Consider the following 22935-nt stretch of genomic DNA (forward strand, 5'->3'; position numbering starts at 1 on the left):
CGACAGCGCTGAAAGCTAAAAATTAGTCTGGAGGGGGGTTTAAGTGACCAGTAAGCAAGTGGTTAAATAGCAACAATAGCCCGCCTTTGGGGCACTAATGAGCGCTATATCTCTGTTCTCCGATGGGTGGAGTAAGTTTGCCCACAAGTTTATTCAATTAACTGGCGTGGCAAGTTTCACTGACCTGGGTTTTTTATCCTTTCCTCATCCCTATGAAACCCAAGTTACAAATCTGCTTAGTTGACATCTTCTTATCTGCTTATCTTCTATTTTTTTATCTCTGGCATGTGTACCACCCACTATCAGCCCATAGTTACACCTTTACCTTTGCTTGTGTATAATTTGCAACAACTCCTTTTTCTGTAATATATCTCCCTATTATTTTTTTATCATTTTCTACCTTAAAACATTGTCTATTTAAAGAAAATAAATACAAAATAAATACTTTTTAATGAGCATGTCTTTTATTAGATAGAAAGTGAACTAAGTACATAATCAAATGTCAATAGTTAGAGAATAATAGATATATGCCAGCATGCAGCAAAAGAAAGACCACTTCCAATAAGTCTTGTTTTTTTAAACAACCTCCAATTTTGGACATCCCTGAAAGAAAAAAAAAATAAAGAAAAAAAAGATTTTCTAGAAAAACGTATCTATGTTGTGCATTGAAAAAATCTGATTTTTTTTTTTCATGTGTTACAATTATATATGTTTCAAAGTCAAGTTAAAAAATATAAAAATATCAGTTATAGTTAGTGGTAGTCACAATAAACTGGACTAGTTTAGAAAGATTGAAGCTGTTTCACAACACATCCAAACAGCTTCCTAAGGTCAAACAAGTGTCAGTAATACACCCATATGGATAATGTGTCTGTAAACTATTACATTATATTATTACTATTATTATTACTATGCATGACTTGCATATAGTAGTAGCAAAAATAAATACTTATTTATATAAAGTTCTACAAATGTTAATCAAACTAAAATATAAACATATTCTTAACATGATACATATTGTTAAGTGACATAATATTTAAGAGAAAATGTTGGAACTTACAAATTGAATTTGTTTCCTTAAAGAATGCCAACAATTTTGACTTTGCCCCCAATATTAATCTGACTTGTTAAGCCTGTGACAATTTTCAGATCCAGTCCTTTCTAAAGAGGGGGCATTAGTGTTTAGTTAGAATCCATTTAGAATTTGTTTAATTATAACATAAGCATCATTAATTAACTAATAACTAATCTCAATTGATATTTAAATCATGAGTAGACAATACAGGTAGTAGGCTGAATTGGATACACAGCAACAAAGTGCCCAAGCCAGGCTGCCAAACTTTCTTCCATAAGCCTGATTTTGCACAAAATGAAGCATCACAATAACCCTGCTACCTTATACATTTTGTAAAATAAATAAAGAGCCCAGCAGAAAAGTGGGCCCACTTACAATGGCCAATGCAGATAAGCAAAGCTATGGACACAGAAATTATTCAACCCACTAGCATAAATACAAAACTAAATGAATACATTAGTTAGAAAGACATGTTCTATCCAACACACATTTCTACTGTGTAATATGTTCTAACTTTATCTAGTTATGAAATTAAAACATTATTAGGGTTAGAGATATTTTCTGTGATTCTATAAATGAATACTTATAGATACATTTAGGTAATACATTTAGGTAACATTGGTTTAAATCCTAATATTAAAAGATCTTGTTCAATCTAGGATGAATTAAGCTATTTGTTCAAATAATAAGCTTTATCAAACTGTAATGCCTTGTCATTGCATTGCTTTTAGTCAGTGTGAGCTTTATCAACATGCTATGTTGCTAAGCAGGAGGCACAGCCTACGAATGTATTGAGCAAATATGGCTAAACACCTTTGTATTTATATAGAATTAAACATCATAAATGTAAAAGTGCATGTTCAGACATTACCTAAATTTACTCAAGTCCTCCCTCTCCCCTTCATTTCCCAGCATTATTTGTTTACTTTATTCCTGTAGTGAGAACAGCTTTTAACACTCCCTGTGACATCATCATGCATGTAAAATCAATGCAGAGACAGGTGCTTGGAGTTCAGTGCCTACTAACATAAGAATACCTCTAGAAATGCATCACTAAAGACCCCTGTTTGGGTAGGATTTTGGGTGTAAAGGCATCAATACTGGGAGTGAAATCAGTGTATACATTTGGAGAGGATACAGAGGAATGGGGCACGACAGATCTTGGAAATCCAGCAAGCAAGCCCCGGTCGAGTGTTCCATCTAGGCCTTTGAAATACAGCTCAACCACATTTTACTCTGGCCTGAGGTAGCAACTAATGTGATGTCTGAAAATATCTATGCTGGTCTTCAGATTGATCCATGTGTCCCTGTAGATCACTAGATCAAAGCTCAGACAAGAACCTTAATGTCTGCCAAATGCAAGTCAAATCCTCTTTCCTCTTGGGGCAGTACACTGCCCGCTATTATTCATTGGCAAATGCTAGCACTTCAGCCAGATATGGCATTTGACAGTTGAATGAAAGGTGTTGGGGCTTAAAATGGACATGGGAAACCTCAAAGACCTATGCACAGACTTGGGATGGGAGTTAAATTTCAATTCTGTGTTTAATGTCACTTCAAATAGTTTGTTTGGGCCAATACAGAATAATGTGTAGTGTAATGCAGTGGTTCTCAACCCTGTCCTCAAGTACCCCCAACAAGGCCATGTTTGCAGATTTTCCTTCATCTTGCATAGGTGCTTTAAATCAGAGTCAATGGCTTGCTTTTTTGGAAAGCTATTTTATTTAAGATAAATTCCCAAAACATGGCCTGTTGGGGGTACTTTAGGACAGGGTGGAGAACCATTGGTGTAATGGACTATACTAGCATTAGCTACATACAGTAATGAGGCACTGTGTTCCAGCAGCAGTATGCATGACTTCCAGCATTCTATCAAATAAAAGTGCTAATGTACACTGGGCATTTCAATTTCTCCTCTGAATACATTTTTTCTCCTGGCATAAAGCAGATTAAAAGTTTATAGATTCCATTGGCCAGAATATTATTTTGTTCTGGTCACTGAAGCGAATGAACACTCAAGCGCTAAATGGTCCTAGCATTTAGGCATGTTAAGATGCGTTTACAGGTATCAAGCATTTTTTTTCTGCCCAAAAGCTCCTCTCCTTTTTTTTCAGCCTATATACACTCCTCTTCTGATACACCAGTAAATGCCTATGTGTGCCTGGACACATAGGCTAACATAGAGGTACTTTTACAGGCTCAAAAACAAATTTCAAACACAAGTAAATTTGGTATTTGTTAAGCCTTGTGTGCACGAGGCCTAAAGAGAGTTAAAGGGTTTGTTAAGGTACCATTTTTTTCCCTAAATAGCTTCCTTTACCTTAGTGCAGTCCTCCTTCACTTACCTTATCCTTTCGATTTTGCTTTTAAATGTCCTTATTTCTTCTATTTAGGAAAACAAATTGTACCTTTACAACCCCTTTAAGCTTAGTGCTTCTTCACCATTCAAGAAAGGCTTTGTATTGTTATCATTAAATACAAGGCTTCCTCTCTATTTATCTGGCAAAAGATTGGAAGTTGCCCTTACTGCTGCTGAAACACAGCACTGCTTATTTTATGTAGCTAAGGCTACTACAGCCCATTACAGATCACCCAGAGGCAGAGGCCACATCCTTCTGTGATTAAAAAATTGTTTGCCTGGACCAGTTTGGTGACATTAAACATTGAACTTTACTTTATTCAGACTCCACAAGGAAACCACAACTGATTTGAAGAATAACATGGTTACCTACAGGAACCCCAATAAATATAAAGGCAGGCGAGGCCCTGCAACAATGAAAATGTAGGTGAAGGGGTGAGTGTGCAGTTGTTTGGAACCCTTATACTCTTGGACCTGATCATAGTAGAGCTCCACCTTCTTGAGGAGTTCATGTGTATGGTTGCAAGGAAGCAGACAGAGATGTGTGCATGTCCGCACAGTGCTGTCTGGGACAGGACAGACAGAGGCCCGAGGCCTAAGAGACAAAGCAGCAGGGCTGCCAAAGAGAGCCAGGAGGCTGAATATTGTTATGTTTGTAATGAAGCTGAAACCCCCCCTGCAAGTGAAGCTATTTGTTTGCTGTGAACTTTTGTTTCTGTTTGAAATAAAAATGGCCATGGACTGGACTCACTGGTGAGCGCTAAAATTGAGTTTTACAGCCCCCAAGTTGTCACAGTATACAGGTTTCTGTGTCCCTAGCCTGTGTGCCTATTGCTATTTACCAGAAATATATATATATATATATATATATATATATATATATATATATATATATATATATATATATATATATATATTAAATCTAATATTTTTTCTCACATTATTAAAAAAAAAAAAAAAAAAAACTTACCAGGGCATCACTCAGCTTTATGAGAAGGTCACCCTAGAGGAAAATTATTATAAATTAAGATTTAGCCACACGCAAATATATTTCTATAAGCAAACAACAGGATTGCTGATTACACAGTCATGCAAAGGTGAAATCATTCAACACTCAAAACAACTAGAGTCAGTAGAGAAAGCAAATTTTGGTAAAAAAGGTGATGCTGTGTTCAATTTGAATACCGATCATGTGTGAAGGAATTTTTTTTAAAGTTTCTATCTTTCTTATGATATATTATGCAAAGCAAACACAGCTTCATTTGTTTTACTAACATTTACTTTGCCTCTGCTTAGGTCAGTCAAACCCAGTGTTTCATTATATATTTTTTCAATGACTTGACTAATAGAATCAAAGTTGAAAATGAGCAAATAATCTTGGGTTATTTCACTAAAAGAGCAGATTTTTTTTTTATTTTGCAAAGTAAATATTCACTTAGTATAGTGTATTTGTATGAAAACGTACTCATGTAAAAAAGGTACTTGAAAACAAGCGTACAAGTGTACCAAGTGTACCCTACCTTTTCCTCTCACAACCAAGGATGGGGAGGAAAGGGAACAAATGAATGAGTCACTCATTAGTTCCTGATCACTGTACAGATCAAGGCAGCAGCAGATGCAAGTAATGTTTTTTTACCCCTTTAACAGTACATCTGATGTCCATACCGTGTCTTCCTGTATATCAACCCTATGCCTCCCTTATCCTGCACATATGCACAGGAACCCCTTCTTCTCTATCCCCCAACTGCATCTGATGTCTACATTACCCCTTTACCACCTCCTCTATACATGACCTGTATGTGCCATATTTAGTGCACCATTACCAACTCAATACTACCACATTTTTTCGTTTCTGAAAAATTTGGGGAAAACAAAGAGATCACCTTGGGGTACATTTTGGAGTGTTCACACTATCCTAACTTTTTTATGACTTTTTTAGTCTTTTTTAGTCTTTTTTTATATATAGTAAAAAAAAAAAAAACACCAAAAGAAAACTCTGTCTACAAATATATATATATATATATATATATATATATATATATATATATATATATATATATATATATATATATATATATATATATATATATATATATATCATTCATTTGGGTATGGTGTTTCATGACAAAACAATTGTCAGTCAACATATAACAGTACTAAAAACTGAAAAGTGGCCTGGCAATGAAGGGGTAATATGGACTGTTATTCAAGTGGTTAGTAAACAATATTATCCCTTGATTTACATGACACCTTTTAAAAAGTATCAGTATATGTTTTTTTTTATTTTTTTTTATTGATAAAAGTTTATTTTCTAAATCAAACTTCTGGCAAGTGTTTTTTTTTTTCCTGGTAAGTACAGTCTTTTATCATAAGGCTCCGTTCACATCTCCATGTTCTGAATCGCTGGCAGAATTGCTGTGATTCGCAATACCAGCAAATTGTGGTACGCCCGTGCGTTCCTGGTGCGTTGCCCGTCAATTTTAATAGCACCCTAAATGCTGTGCGATCTTCCCGCGATTCATCGGGTGACAATCACGGTAAAATCATGTAAACAGATTTGCGGGATGCCTGTCACCCAAAAGAAGTACATGAGCTTCTTTTGAGCAATGGGTGTCCGGCGATTCTATTTGCGCATTTTTACCATGATTATCCCCCCCCCCCCCAAACACCAAGATGTGAATGGAGCATAAAATATATGATTACATAACATTTTCTATAACATGACAAGACATAACACTCTATTAATCCACTGGTTTATTCACAAAATACATGCAAAAACATTTGGATTGTATAATAAAATGTATCTTACTGCCAGTTGGCATAGGACATTAAACAGAGTTTTGGATAATCCAAGGTCCTCCTATAAAATTCATAAGAATCAATATTAAAATAATAAAACACATTGGTTTGTCACAATATAATTTTTTTTACAGATTACCAGAACAGAAAAGGCATGAAATGCAATATTCATATACCGTATATATAGTCAAAACACAAGATGAATGTTAATTACCCATACTCAATTCCACCTACCCATTTACTCTATACTATATACATGGATAATTCTATGTATATTGCACATTTTCTCCATTACAAAGTTGAGGTGATGAGCAATAGATTCTAGACAAAAGTCAATTTCGTATATCAGGTCATACCATATCTTCATACAGAACTGCCTATATGACCATATGTTGTGTCCACATTATAGGTGTTCTGACCGACATGTGGGCATATTTACCAATGAATTTTCATTGCATATAATATATGTCTATCCCCATTATACCTGGTAACCTAGATTCTATAGGTGCAAAATTTGGACACATTTGTTTTGTTTGTTTTTTACATATATTTACAATGAAACAATTGTTATCCATTCCAGCATCTACTTCTATGAATCACTTTTTAATGATGTATATGATTTATCCAATTGTGGTCTCCCCATGCACACATAGAGAATGTAATAACTAGTGTGTTGTATTATTAGTTTATCACAAGGTCTGTTAGATTGTGAGATTGTGCTTTAATCTAGTATTATATTTGATTACATGTAATGGTGAAATAATGTTGCAAGAAGATAGCACATGTTACAGCATAAATTACTGCTATGGAAGTGCTATCAACAGGTTGAAACCCAGTGAGCCAGGATAAGATAGGGAAAAATCCCAAGCAACTTTTTTTTTCATTATAAAGTTTCATTGTGTCCTTTAATATTGTTAAGACATCATAACAGTAAGCCAGCAATGTGCAAACATTAAAGGGGTTGTAAAGGAAAATATTTTTTCCCTAAATAGCTTCCTTTACCTTGCTCACTTCCGGTTCTTCTGTCTGTAACTCAACATCGTAATGCAAGGCTTTCTCCTTGGTGTGGAGAAAGCCTCTCGAGGGGGAAGGGGGCGAGCAGGCAAGTCAGTACACTCTCTACTTTGCAGATAGAGAAAGGAGCTGTGTGTTAGTGGGTGTCCTGACACTCCTGCAGCCCCCTCCCCCCTCAAGAGGCTTTCTCCACACCAGGAAGAAAGCCTCACATTACAGGGTTGAGTTACAGACAGAAGAACAGGAAGTGAGCATTTCTCAGAAGAAATAAAGACATTTAAAAGCAAAATCGAAGGATGTGGTAAGTGAAGGAGGACTGCACTAAGGTAAAGAAAGCTATTTAGGGAAAAAAATGTTTTCCTTTACAACCCCTTTAATAGAGAATATAACAATAATAGTCAAGAAACAGTAGTTGGTCATTTTCAAATACCTGCATCAAGTATGTAATCAAACAGACATTAAGAAAGTGATGGGATTATGAAGTAAAACCGGACTAAATTAATAGGTGCCTGAAGGCCTTGTATTAACCATAAGGGCAATGCATATTTTATGGGGAGAAGACATGTCAAAGGTCTGTCTTTATTTTAATTTTTTTACTATCTGAAATAATACCTGGTGAATCCCTACCTATCGGCCCATGATACTACTGTTAAGAGGAGGAATGGATCCCTAGCTACTTACTGGATATGGAGGAGCCACTGACAGGAGTGAACATGAAGCATCATGTTTATCACCTCTTTGCAGAGGATAGATCGAATGCTACAGCCTACAAGCTGCAGTCATCCCAAATTTCTCCTTAAACCAGATAAGCCAACCATTTGAGTGCCTAGAGATACATTTTTACACAAATCCTTACACTATGCCAGTGCACAGTGTTCTTCTTTGAGGTATGGCCATGCAATTACTTTGCTCTATAATGCAAGTGTTATTAAAAATCTTACGTTTTCAAAATGGCCCTTTATGTATCACCTATTAAAGAAATAGATGCCCTTGATTAAATATTACTGAGAGGTTTTACACTTTTGCAATTCTTACTGATTGCAAATTGAAATTGTTTATTTGGGATTTCCCAAAAAGAAAGCTGAGCCTACCTACAGAGTTCATAAAAAAACACAGTTGAGGATCACCACACTGTAAAAGTTCTGGGGACCCACTTAATGGATTTTTTCTTAGGAGTGTAGGCTGCATCATCACCATGGATTGACACTATAGGCTACATTTATGGTGAAGTAACATGGGGACCATGTAACTGTGTTGAGGTATTTGGTTTAATACCAAATTCAATTCAATGTTCAATGAAAAAATGTAAGGAATGATTTTTCAATGAACTGTAGCAATTGCTTCATTCTGTTGAGCAGTTTTACTTAGCATTAAAATAATTTTGTTACTTGCAACTTACCACACAGCCTAGAACTTGCTCAACAATTTTACGACACACTACTCCAAGTTGGTCACCAACGTTTTTCTACCAAAGATATAAATGTTAGTATATTTCATTGCATGTGCAGTGTGTCTAGCCATTATATGATGGGAAGTTAATAGTATTGAAAATAGAGGTGCCTAGAGACATAAGAGATTGTTTGCCAAGTCTGATGGTTTATGATGAGATCGGGGGCCATTTGACCCTTCTTGACATGTCCCTTTAAAGATAGCATACTTGGGGGACAAAATTATCACCATATTTTCTCTCACATTAAGCCACTCCTCAAGTGTTTGCTCTACTGTCCTGCAGAACTACAAATGTTTACTATTTATTGTCCATTTTTACACAATGATCATTTGTTTAAAAAAACATTTGAGGTTGTGCATGCATGGCTGGCTGACATCTAAAATATGCACATAAGCATTTGTTCAGTACTTTCTTTCTGCTCTGCCTTTTTTAGCAGCTTCATGCTTTGAACTTTTGTAGGGGTGGAAACAACATGCTTATGCTGATGCCCCCTCCCCGGCAGTAAAGACTTTTCTTTCCTCAGCCTCCTACTACTCTCTTTAGCACATCATGAGCAAATATACAGTATATATATATATATATATATATATATATATATATATATATATATATATATATATATATATATATATACCCTATAGGCCTGTTTTTAGAGAAGTATGTGATTTGCTCTCTGTGATTGGCCTAGGGGTAGGGAGAGTCCTTATCCCTCTGTAAGGGTCTAGTAAAAAAGTTTGGAACTTATTTAAACATTTTTTTTATGTTTGTTTTTTGGCAGCTGAACCAAGCAGCTGGTGAATAAACAAAAGAATAGTATGCAAAGGGGGAGGGGGATTAGGAGAACCAATTGTTGTATTGGCAGCTTAAGAAATAACATACAACAGTCAAGTGTATTGTGAAATCATATGATCATCTCCATCAAAATCTGTTTTACCAAGACGTCTTCTAACTTCAGAAGTTGATCCACAGTACATCCGGCATCTTTCTGTTAAGATATGATAAAATACCATATTAAAGAGGAGGTAAATCGCAGGGTTATTTTAGTTTTTTCTGACCTGCAAAGTAAAGGCATAATGTCAAACTTACCTGCAAAACAAGCCCTCCACCGATGTGTTGTTACCGCTGGAGGCTGCATCCATATTCACCCATCTTTCTTCCGGGTCCGTGGACTCCGGCTGTGTGACTAGCCAGAGCCACGTAATGTCACTCCTGAGCATGTGCGTGGGAGCAGCCGGTCATGGCACAGGGCTCTGAAGGAACGGCATGGGTGGCCGTTCCTTCAAAGAGCGAATGCGCCGATGACGTCATTGGCTGCATATACAGTAAATATCTCCTAAATGGTGCATGTTTAGGGGATATTTACAGTACCTAGAGGTCTGCCTTATTATAGGTTTACATATAGGTACACTTAATCTATGGGAGTTTACAACCACTCTGCTGCAACAATCAGAAATTAAAATGAGTAATTGTGAGAAATTGTCATGGATAATGCCACGTATCAAACAGTTATTCATTATTTAATTATCTATAGTGGGAAGGCAGCAGCTGAGATGTTATTTATTGTTCCTGGTTTCAACTTTCTTTACCTACTTTTCTTACACCTTAACACTTCTGATGATTTATTTAAATGCCATTTTGACCTGTTGATGTAATTATTCTGTTAGTAGATACCTAGCTATATTTAGGGATGCTGATAAGACAGTACAGCCAGCTCTCCAGTACAGCACCCTGACCTCATCAGTTCAACAGGGGGCCCAGGCACCTGACAAGCAGAAGGGCTGGCTGTATTGCTGGATTGCTACAAACCGATTCCCCTGTGACTCCTCCTGCAGCGTAGCCAGCTTCTCCTCCTCTCCCTCACTCAGGTACTCTGGCCATGTGAATGAGGAGTCAGTCCATGTGACTGGTGTCACCTATTGCTCTATGGAGACACAGCAACTGTAAGTGCAGGCATAACTGAGTGGTCCTGAATGCACACTGTCTGTGTCCAGGGTCGTGCACTTGCACCCACACACCTGTCAAATTATATTCTGTGGCTGTGTTTATACAGCTGCTGCAAACCCCATAGCATAACATAGGCTTGCACAAAGCTCCAGGCAGCTCCAGCTACATAAACAAACCACAAGTTCAAACTGTACAGGTCACAGTGCCCATGTGAACGAGCCCCAAGACCTCATTCACATAGAGCTTTATTTATTAACTCAGTACAGTCTTACCGCTTTGCATGAATTGTGTACGTTATGTTGTGTTTGTGTCTGCTAATAATAATTTTAGTCTATTTTTTTGTAAAAAAAAAAGGTTTTATATATTCTGGTGGTGGGTGTTAGGTAGCCTCAACAGGACCCTGTGATTTCTAACAGCAGCCCTGGCTATATTGCTTTTAAAAAAAAAAACTATCTGAGTGAAATATATAAAATGCCATTGCTGCCTTTCTTCTAATAATACTTTTTTTCCCAGCACAGTTATCTTAAAAAAAGAAATTAAAAAAGTTTTAAGGGAGGAAATAACAGAAGCATCTTACCAGAAGTTGGTGGAGTGCAGTGAGGAACTCGCGATACAAATCTGCATTTTTCGTTTTCTGTTACAGAATGACAATTCTTACATAATCATTTTTAGAGCAAACAAATGTTATAAAAAAATGCACAGCATTGAGCAAAGACAAATGTTATATTACGCCTCTTCTGATTGATTTATATATATATATATATACATCTATATAGATATATATATTTATAATTATGTAGCATGATAGCTGGGTTTACACTCGCCAGGTCAGTGGTATCTCTTCTCTCTGCTCTACTTAAAACTGTATTTTTGACTGCATATTATTGGATGATGGAAGTCAGCATAGTTTCACCCCATTCAGTAAGCTAAAATTCTTTTGAAAAGTAAGCACCCTATTTGTCTTTAGTAAAACAAACCCACATTGTATCAGTTTTACTGTATCTGCATTTGGATTTTTGTACCTCCAGTTCTGTGGTTTACACAGCCCTGCTACACAGAAAAGCTAGCCTAGTAACTTTACTTTTCTCTACTGCCTTTAACCACTTGCTTACTGGGCACATATACCCCCCTCCTGCCCAGGTGAAATTTCAGCTTCCGGCAATGCGTCGCTTTAACTGACAATTGCGCAGTCCTCTACCACAAGTAGAGCTTTCTTTTGGTTGTATTTGATCACCTCTGCGGTTTTTATTTTTTGCGCTATAAACAAAAAAAAGTGTCAATTTTGAAAAAAACAACAATATTTTTTACTTGTTGCTATAATAAATAGCCCAATTTTTTTTAAAAAACATTTTTTTTTCTCAGTCTAGGCCGATACGTATTCTTCTACACATTTCTGGTAAAAAAAAAAAACGCAATAAGCGAATGGTTTGCGCAAAAGTTATAGCGCCTACAAAATAGGGGACAGAATTATTATTTTTCTATTTTTTTTTTACTAGTAATGGCGGCGATCTGTGATTTTTATCAGCATTGCGACATTATGGCGGACACATCGGACACTTTTGACACCATTCACATTTATACTGCGATCAGTGCTATAAATATGCACTAATTACTGTATAAATGTGACTGGCATTGAAGGGGTTAACACTAGGGGGTGAGGAAGGGGTTAAATGTGATCCCTGCATAGTGTTTCTAACTGTGGGGGAAGGGGACTGACTGGGGGAGGTGACCGATCTGTGTCCCTATGTACAAGGAACACAGATCGGTCTCTTCTCTCCCTGACAGGACGTGGATCTGTGTGTTTACACACACAGATCCACGTCCTTGTCTCTGTAACCACCGATCACTGGCGCCCGCGGACATTGCTGCCGCCAGGCACGCGCATCGGCATCTCAATGATGCGGCGGGCACGCTCGCGCCCCCCAGTGGCTGGAGGCCGTTGGCCGTATATATAGACCGCCTCCCGGAAATTTAGATCTACCCTGCGGCTGTATAAAGTCGTACGACCGTCAGGAAGTGGTTAAGCAACATTGTCACCTTCCTTCCCCCGGCTTGTGATTGGACATAACAGTCTGATGGAGTATATCTGGGCTCTTGCCTTCTGTCAGAATAACCCTTGTCAGCACATATAAATGTAAGGCGATCATTGGCCTCCTGGACTGTCTCTCCCAATCCACCAGGGGGATTACTTAAGTAACGTTCAGATATTTACACTAGTTGCATTTAAAATACCTTTAATCATTTTTAATGAATTACGACATTCATTGTGTATTTTTATACCTGACCAAGAATGGCTGAAAAGAGAGGTTCTTTTAAAGCCAATCAAGTTAATAGCTGCTAAGGCAAGTGCATACAAATGCATCTGATTTGTTAGGAATCGCTAACTGTCCTTATTTGTAAACGGAGTTCACAGTTACTTCCCAAAATAATTGTTATATCCCTAAAATAATTATTATTTTGACAAATGGCAGTTTCATTTTGATAGCCAAATAAAATAAATATATTTTGTAGGTTTTCATAAATAAAGGAAAATACTAAATATGTGTAGTATCCTAGTAATATTCTTATTGCAGCTTTTAGTTTATTAGCACAAATGCATAACTTTTCTTTCAAGATATAATTGCCTATAATAAAATAAAATAAAGTAGCTTCCAATTTTTGTTGTCAAAGCTTAGTTGAACAAGCTAGCATTAGAAGCTGATTGGCTACCATACACATCTGCACCAGACTTTGCACTTTCAGGTTTTAGTAAAACAACCCCTGTGTGTGGCCCGGCAAAGCAGGAAAGATTCACTGGAAAATAAATCAATATACACATATGGAGGGGGAAAAAGAGTTCTGTAGTCCAGCAGTCAGTTCCTGACATACACTTTATCCAGGATGAGCACATTAAAAAGAAAATACAGTATATACAGTATAAAATGAACACTAGTTCTTAGCTCCTCATTGAAGATCAGGTTTAAGATAACTTGAACCAGTAATATGCTTCCTTAATCCTAATGATACCGATAACTATTATTATTATTATTATTATTACTAATGTTATTATTCAATATGCAGTGTATTTGGAAATTACATTTCGCAATGGTCAGTGTGTCGTAACAGAAAAAAAAAACCTTACCTCAGCTTCCGAAAACAAGCACAACATTTCCTGGAGTCTCATAAGAGTGTCAGGGAGAGAACTCTGTAAATATATAAAATGATTTATTTTAATGCATTTTGCTGAATGACATAATGGAAGTTATATAACAATACTGACATTTCGATCTATATTCTGCCAAATGAAAAATCAGTTTGCAATGAGGTTCCACGTCACTGAAACACATGCCCTAGTTTCATTATATATCACCTGACTAGAAAATGCTGTACATGTAAACAACCTCAGCCAAAAATAACAAGACAACATCAATAACCCATTAAAAGAAAAAAAATGAAAAAACAAAACCAGCTTTTGTTGTGGTATTCACCTTCAATGCAGAAATTTCCCCACAGTACGGTTTTGCCACTAGATGTCCCCAGTCTGATGGCCAGCATAACTTAAAGCGGAGTTCCACCCAAAAGTGGAACTTCCGCTTTAAGCACTCCTCGCCCCCTGACATGCAACATTTGGTATGTAATTTGTGATCTCTAATCCTCCCCCACTCTATCAAGAACTCGAAAAAGCTTTTGGCTTGACATACTCATTAATATAATGAAACATCAGTCAGCGAAGTTAAGATATGGTAAGAGATTGTTGTACAATATACATGTTTATGCATCTATTTCACAGTGAGCATCAATTGCAATGACAGACTAAAGCTTCAACATTGCTTCAGAAGTACCCTGAAGCCACCATTTTATGCTGTCCCCACCACCCCTCCAGCACTCCAAAGAAAGATGATAGTGCTGTCAGTGGGTGTATACACACACAAACACAGACAATGAGTTAAAGGACACCAAGTCTGTTAGAAGTACAGGCTCAGTATCACTGCCTGGCCGCTGGACACATCACACAGGCAAGTGCTGGAAGTACTGCACTAAAAAATCCTGAACCTGCACTTTTTAAAGATTCTGTGTCAATGAAGAGCTTTGGACACTGCATCTCCCTATGTGAAATGCACAGCTGCTAAGAAGGGAGCTTGGGCCTTTGGTTTTATCAGGTATGAACACTCCAGCTACATTGCACCACAACTGTGCCTCTTGTGCCATCTGGGGCAACTGACTCAATTAACTAGATGAGAAGTCATTTGACTGGAACCACTAGGTGAGGGCTAATGCCACATACACACGATCGGATTTTCCGATGGAATTTTCCGTCGGAATTCCGATGAAGCTGACTTCCATCAGTCTTGCCTACACACTGTCAGACTATATTCCCGACCGTCCAAAACGCGGTGACTTAAAACACTACGACGAGCCGAGAAAAATTAAGTTCAATGCTTCCGAGCATGCGTCGACTTGATTCTGAGCATGCATGATTTTTCCACACACAATCGGAATTTCTGATGAAACAAGTCCATCTGACTTTTTCCATCGGAAAATCCGATTGTGTGTACGCGCCATAAGTGTACTGTGTGAGACAAGATAGACAGCTAGAGCTGATTTTTTTAATTTTTTTAAACTCTTGTTGGGTAACTGTTAAAAAAGTGTGTGACGTTGGACTTTAAAGCAGCTGAATCCTAAAAGTTGAACTGAGACAGGAAGTGATTCTTTTCTCATAAAGATGTATTGACTGTATATTTAACCCGTTATCTTTGGTCTTCCAGGGTAATTACCTGGTTGTCATTTAATGCACAAGACTGAGATATCCTGCAGAGGGGGGGGGGCTGCACTAGATAAGGAGGTATTGCAGCTAGAGCTGATTTATTTTAATGTTTTAAACTCTTGTTGGGTAACTGTTTAAAAAGTGTATGAAGTTGGACTTTAAGCAGCTAAATCCTAAAAGTTGAACTGGGACAGGAAGTCAATCAACAAGTGATTCTTTTCTCATAAAGATTTATTGATTGTGAACTGCCGACCAGCTGCCGTCATTATACTGTGGCAGGTCGGCATGTAGCTGTATGTTGGCCCTTTAAGCGGGGATAGCAGGGGGTGCCAATGCGCATGGTCGTGGGCACGAGAGCCAGACCAGAATTGTGTGTGTGTGTAAACACACAAATCCCTGTTCTGTGAGGAGAGGAGAGACATATTGTGTGTTCCTACTAGCTAGGAACAACAATCTGTTATCTCCTCTAGTCAATCCAATCCCCCTACAGTTAGAACACACACAAGGGAATATAGTTAACCCCTTGATCACCCACTAGTGTTAACCCCTTCCCTGCCAGTGACATTTGCACAGTAATCAGTGCATTTTTATAGCACTGATCGCTGTATAATTGTCAATGGTCCCAAAAATGTGTCAAAAGTGTCCGATCTGTCTGCCATAATGTCACAGTCCCGATCGAAATCACTGATCACTGCCATTACTAGTAAAAAAAAATAATAATAAAAATGCCATAAATCGTTCCCCTATTTTGTAGATGCTATAACTTTTGCACAAACCAATCAATATACGCTTATTGTGATTGGTATTACCAAAATTATGTAGAAGAATACATATCGACCTAAACTGAGGAAAAAAATATCTTTTTTTTAAAACAAATTGGGGATATTTTATATAGCAAAAAGTTTTTTCTTTTTTGTAGTGCAAAAAATAAAAAACGCAGATGTTATCAAATACCACCAAAAGAAAGCTCTATTTGTGGAGAAAAAAGGACATCAATTTTGTTTGGGTACAGTTAAAGTGACACAGTGGTGTATCGTAAAAAATGGCCTGGTCATTGAGCAGCCAAATCTTCCGGGGCTGAAATGGTTAATAGAACTATTGATAATTAACTGTAGCTCTTAACACAGATATCTTTGTGTGTTATCGTTATTTTTGCATTATCAAACAGGCAAGATGTATTTAATTGTACTGTTTACATGTAGTTGCTATAAAAAATAAAAAAAAACATCTGTTATTGTTGAAATAATTGACAGTGTATTGGGATGTTACTACTAAGGTGAACAAATAATATTTTTTATTATTTTACACACCAGGTAGGAAATGAGAAACAGCCCATTCAATTCTTCACCAAGCCATTTCTTATACGATCTTAGTCTGACATACCTTAAGTAAGTTTACTATGCAGTCAGATGAAATGGGACTTTGAGCAGGGCGAGGACGTTTTCCATGAGTTTTAGAAGCAGCAGGAACATCTGCAAAACAAATAGATAATGATGAGGATAAGGATGATGTCATTGTCATTATTATTATTATTGCTATTTTACGTTTATATTAATTTAGAGCCCAATTAAATCCTCCTACTAAATTATGTAAGCTCATTTAATATGCAATAAAACAATAAGTGTGCAAGTCTTACTGTTCTTATTGTTTGTAAAGCTGCTACATCTTAAAAACAGCCTGTCCCTCAGCAGTCTGCATGGAAGAACTTATGCACTTTGTGAGACTTTGTGTAGCATTGTGCCATGCCCCCTGTGAGCCTGAGCTAAAGCTCGGCAATTAGGAAAGCTCACACTTCCTGCTAATTGGAGAGATCTAACTGATTCACAGGGGGTGTGTTGGACCTCTTCAGAGAGACTGCTGCTCTTGTACAGTCCTTCTCTGCTTACCACTGATGGGGGACAGACTGTATATGGAGGTGCTTTAAAAATACAAGCTTTACACACTTGCATTTCTTATGCACCCTTACTTTGTTCACATAATTAAACAGGAAGGTTCAATCGGGCTTTATGGTAAATTATAAACAAAAGCAATTTATTATTAATGCCTGCTGTTTGCTTCTGTAGATATCTTATGCCGCGTACTCACGATCGGTGTGTCTGATGAAAACGGTCTGATGGACCGTTTTCATCAGACGAACTGATCGTGTGTGGGCCCCATCGTTTTTTTTCCCATCGGTGAAAAAAAGTAGAACCTGTTTTAAAATTATCTGATGGTTAAAAAAACGATAGAAAAAAACGATCGTCTGTGGGGAAATCCATTGGTTAAAAATCAACGCATGCTCAGAATCAAGTCGACGCATGCTCGGAAGCATTGAACTTCATTTTTCTCAGCACGTCCTTGTGTTTTACATCACCGCGTTCTGACACGATCGTTTTTTTAACTGATGGTGTGTAGACAAGACTGATGAAAGTCAGCTTCATCGGATATCTGATGAAAAAATCCATCAGACAGTTTTCATCGGATGAACCGATCGTGTGTATGCGGCATTAGTCTTGAATGCAGTATGCCAAATACAATATGTTTCCCTATTTGTGATCTAAATTTTCAAATAAATTTGCACTGTAAAACAGGAATTCATAAACAACATTAGGTTTTCAATTTATTGTGAAGCACAATCCCTCATAGATACTATTAAAACACTTAGCTTTAAAACAACTGTATAGCAGAACCCCCAAAAGATTTGCAAGGTTAACAAATGATTGTGTATCATGTATATTATTATTACTATTTACTTAACATCAATAGGCTAGATAGGAATTGCTGTAATGATCTGGCACCTGGGGTAGACATGCCATTTGTGAAGGCTGATGTACAATCTGTACAAGGGCTTTATAAAAACTTATGGGCTCATGTATGTATGAGATTTTAATCTGGTGGCTCCTCCTTTCGAGTAAAGGTGAGGCATGGAAATCATTCTTCATGATTCCCCAAATGTGATCCTGGTTTGCAATGACCAAACGTTGTAGCATAACAAACACATTCATTAGTGTCTAATGGACACTGAGATATGCAAAAGGATTCTCCCATTTCTCCTTGGCATCATTTGTTCTAAAAGGAATGTTCATTGTTCAACCCTAGTAGGGTATTATGAGCGAGTTCATATTCTATCTATCTATCTATCTATCTATCTATCTATCTATCTATCTATCTATCTATCTATCTATCTATCTATCTATCTATCTATCTATCTATCTATCTATCTATCTATCTATCTATCTATCGTATATATCTATCTATTCCCTTTGATGTTTTTGCATATAATAGGGATGGAGGCAGATGAACCTATCCACTCATTGGCTCCTTTAAAGTCCCCAAAAAACTCCCTCCTTTTTCCGCTAGGTATCTACAGTATCTCACAAAAGTGAGTACACCCCTCACATGTTTCTAAATATTTTATTATATCTTTTCATGTTACAACACTAAAGAAATGACACTTTGCTACAATGAAAAGTAGTGAGTGTACAGACTGTATAAGAATGTAAATATGCTTTCCCCTCAAAATAACTTAACACACAACCATTAATGTCTAAACCACTAGCATTGCTGCAGAGGTTGAAGGTGTGGGGGGTGAGCCTGTCAGTGCTCAGACCATACACCGCACACTGCATCAAGTCGTCCCAGAAGGAAGCCTCAGTTTTGTTGCCAGCATTTTAGACATTAATGGCTGTGTGTTGAGTTATTTTGAGGGGACAGCAAATTTACACTGTTATACAAGCTGTACACTCACTACTTTACATTGTAGCAAAGTGTAATTTCTTCAGTGTTGTCACATGAAAAGATAGAATAAAATATTTACAAAAATGTGAGGGGTGTACTCACTTTTGTAAGATACTGTATCTATCTATCTAGTCATAATAAATAGGAGGTTGTATATGGACAGTGTTTGAATGTGGGGCACTGTGGTGACTTTGTCCAGCACTGTGTTGAACTGTTTGATAATGTTATATCAACGTGTAATCAAGCAACATCTTATCAGGCCATTTCTCTTACATTATAATGCAAGTTAAGACACTTACATCAAATGTTGTCCTTGAGGTGAATGAGTTTTTAATGTCCCCCATCTGCCTTTTAGTATTGACACAAGATGTACAATGCAAAAACACATTTAGGACCCAAACCATGGAAGCTGTTATCAAAAAAGTCAATCGGAGACAAAGAACTTGACACTAGCATTGCCAGTAGGCTCTCTACAGTTTTAGGTGCCAATCCATTAATTGCATTTTACAGGAATGTGACATATCCAACAACCAGTTTAATGAAAATTATGTTACTTGCAGTAAACTATAACAGAATGCAAAGACATCTCTGATCTGCACTTAATGTCAGTGATTTCTACAACCTTTAACTGGAATAGGGGTAGATGCATAAAAATGTATGTATAGTTACCAATTAAATTTACCAGTTTTAATATTTTTAATAAATGATATGCCTCACAAATAGTAGAGCACTGAGTTTTCAGAGTTTACTAATGAATTATCTAGATAGAATAAACCAACCAATCTAAAATAATATTTTACACAAATGAGAAACGTAAAACAATACTGTTATGAAGATCATCATAAAAAGATATGTGCTCCCCGGGGACCCCTACTACCTCTCATTTCTTTCTTCCCCGTCTATTTTTTCTCCTACCTAAGACTACTTTTTCTTTTATCTTTTCTCTTCTACTTCTCCCCTTAGGCCCCGTACACACGACCAGTTTCCTCGGCAGAATTCAGCTTCCGACCGAGTTTCTGGCTGAATTCTGCCGAGAAACCCGGCCGTGTGTACACTTTCGGCCGAGGAAGCCGACGAGGACCTCGGCGAGGAAATAGAGAACATGTTCTCTATTTCCTCGTTGTTCCATGGGAGCTCTCGTCCCGCCGAGCTCCTCGGCGGCTTTAGGGCTGAACTGGCCGAGGAACTCGATGTGTTTGGCACGTCGAGTTCCTCGGGCGTGTGTACGAGGCCTCATTCTTTCTCTCTCCTCTTTCAATTTACTCTTTATATAGGTAGCAGAAATTGTATTTGCTCGGTTATCATTTTACCAATTGTACATAGTTCCAATATGTAGTATAAGATTTTAGATTCTATAATGAATTATTTCTTTATTTTTAATTTTTTAAACTATGCTCTTGATAATAATTAAGACTTATTTTTTTATTTTTTTTATAAGGTCATCTTATATTAACCTGGTCTAAGTTGGTTTTATCCTTTCTTATACAATGTATGACATAATCTTTTGAGTAGTTAGATCAATGCTAAGTTGTTTTAGTTAAAGTACTTTTAGTTTATGTTGGAACTACAACTCAATATTGTTAACATATATGTGATCTTTTCTTGTGCTGCCAACATATGTACTTATGTATGTTAATTGTTAAAATTCAATAGACACATTTCACAAAAAAAAAAAAGATATGAGCTCTGACATTCCAATAATTTAAAACTAGAACATAATTGTTAAAAGGTAAAATCAGCACATATTAAATTAAAGTAAAATATTTTAGTTGAATAACTAAGACCACTTATGCAATACATTCATTTCTAAAATCAATTATAAAATTTGGCATTTGGATAACATCACATTAAACATAATTGTTAAAAGTTATTTTTAGTAGAAATATTTTAGATTCATTTTTGCTTACCAAAGCAACAGCTTAGAGCAACCAATATAAAGACAACTGCTGTTTTCATGATGGCAATGGGTTTGTGAGTTCTTGAGGAATACTGAGAGATTACCACAAGATCTGATGAACCAATGCTAAATTAGATGGTATTTATATTGTAGGAAGATGGTTATGTCATCAGGTGACATTTCGCATGACATTTTGTCAGTACTTATGAAAGGTTTCCAAGCCACAAAACAGATTATCCTTAAATTACAATTTACCAAATGTTATGGAATCAATATTAGTTGTGGCTTAACAAAGCACCAGCTTAAAACAACCAATAAAAAGCCAATTGGTGTTTCATAACGACAGGGACTTTGTGGGTTCCCAATGAATACCTAGAGGATGCCAAGTTTTGGATTGATGTTGGTTTACCAAAGCAACAGCTTAGAACAACTAATAGAATGACAACTGCTGTTTTGGGTTTTGGGGTTCTTGAGGAATACATAGGGATTGCCAAAAGATCTGATGAACCAATATTAATATAGATGGTATTTATATGGCATTTGTTATAATTAACATTATTATTATTATATTGGGAAGAAGTAGTTATATCATCAGGTGACATTCTGTCAGCACTTGTGAAAAGTTTCCAAGCCACAACACCTAGCCATGCCAGATTATCCTTAAATTACCACTTACCAAATGTTGTGGAAGAATTTATGTTTGTAGATCTGCAAATAACAAGCAATATAAATACATTATTTGTGATATTTACCATTCTACTTATTGCATATGAGCACATAATGTAGTGCTTTTCTAAACTAAAGTGAACAACTAAAACCACTTTCAATTTTGGTAATTTGAGCATCGCTGTGCCATTCAAAGCTTTAGTGAGAAGATGAGCTCTTTAAACCACTTGACCCCTGGAAGATTTACCCCTTCATGACCAGGCCATTTTTTGTGAAACGGCATTGCCTTACTTTAACTGACAATTGTGCGGTTGTTCAAAGATGTACCTAAACAAAATATATGTCATTTTTCCCCCACAAATAGAGCTTTCTGCACCTCTGCGTTTTTTATTTTTTGTGCTCTAACGAAATAAGGCTGACAATTTTGAAAAATAAAACAGCATAGCAGAGGCACAGGAACCATGCCTTCTGTACTGAAAGAATGGCGATCTGCCTTGTTTACATAGGCAGACAGCTGTTTTACCTGTATAACGAAGCACCTGCGTGTGCCCACAGCAGACATCGAATGTCCCCCCTCCCGCTGCCCTCCGGTGCATCCACTGATTCACCCCTGCCATCGGTGATTTGGAGAAGGGAACCGCTGGGGCCAGATGCTGACAATAGAGATTTCTGGCAGACCAGATGGTCCCGGAGTCTCTATGATGGTTTGGAGGCCAGGCGCGATGTTACAATGTCACGTCTGGCCCCTGCACTTGAAAAAATGTTGCTGCCTTGGCTGGGAAGCTGAGATCTTTTTTTTTTTTCTGGCTTTCCAGCCTAGAGATTATTGACCCCATATCTCACTGTAAAGAGGACCTGTCATGCTTATTCCTATTACAAGGGATGTTTACATGCCTTGTAATAGGAATAAAAGTTATCAAAATGGATTTCTTAAAAGAAGGTGTCAAAGTAGAAAAATAAAAGTAAAATTAACAATAAAGAAAAATTACGTGCTCCTCCTTTCCGTGTGCTTGCATGCAGAAGCGACTGCATATGTAAGTCGTGCCCACATATGTAAACGGTGTTCAAACTACACATGTGAGATAACGCCACAAATGTTATGCCACATACACCAGATCAGTTCATCTGATGAAAACGGACCGATGGATTTTTTCATCAGATATCCGATGAAGCTGTCTTTCATCAGTCTTGCCTACACACCATCAGTTAAAAATCTGATCGTGTCCAACGTGGTGACGTAAAACACAACGAAGTGCAGAGAAAAATGAAG

General features: G+C 37.0%; 1 protein-coding gene across 2 annotated transcripts; it reads right to left on the reverse strand.

The window, feature by feature from the left end:
* Nucleotides 1-442: 442 nt before the first annotated feature.
* On the reverse strand, nucleotides 443-21616 carry LOC120932246. Of its 2 annotated transcripts, none has more exons than XM_040344496.1 (10): nucleotides 21409-21616; nucleotides 16769-16857; nucleotides 13763-13825; nucleotides 11219-11275; nucleotides 9632-9682; nucleotides 8647-8712; nucleotides 6244-6294; nucleotides 4405-4437; nucleotides 1061-1161; nucleotides 443-603 (listed from the first exon to the last, which is right to left on the reverse strand). In XM_040344496.1, exons 1-9 carry the CDS (start codon nucleotides 21599-21601, stop codon nucleotides 1078-1080), a joined length of 687 nt encoding a protein of 228 aa, XP_040200430.1. In that variant the 5' UTR covers nucleotides 21602-21616; the 3' UTR covers nucleotides 443-603; nucleotides 1061-1077. The 2 variants fall into 2 exon arrangements, with proteins under 2 accessions (XP_040200430.1, XP_040200431.1); XM_040344497.1 differs by lacking the exon at nucleotides 21409-21616 and adding an exon at nucleotides 21010-21134.
* Nucleotides 21617-22935: the final 1319 nt, after the last annotated feature.

Source organism: Rana temporaria, chromosome 3 (genome assembly GCF_905171775.1).
Source record: "Rana temporaria chromosome 3, aRanTem1.1, whole genome shotgun sequence".
Lineage (NCBI taxonomy): Eukaryota > Metazoa > Chordata > Amphibia > Anura > Ranidae > Rana > Rana temporaria.

Bases quoted from the DNA above. Each gene is read 5' to 3' on its own strand.
- LOC120932246 (XM_040344496.1), bottom strand. From the start codon at position 21,601: ATGTCACCTGATGATATAACTACTTCTTCCCAATATAATAATAATAAT. The intron at 6,295-8,646 runs GTAAGTTGCAAG...TGAATTTTATAG, and splicing joins AGCAAGTTCTAGGCTGTGTG to GAGGACCTTGGATTATCCAA. The intron at 1,162-4,404 runs GTAAGTTTTTTT...CCCCCTCTTTAG, and splicing joins TAAAGCTGAGTGATGCCCTG to AAAGGACTGGATCTGAAAAT.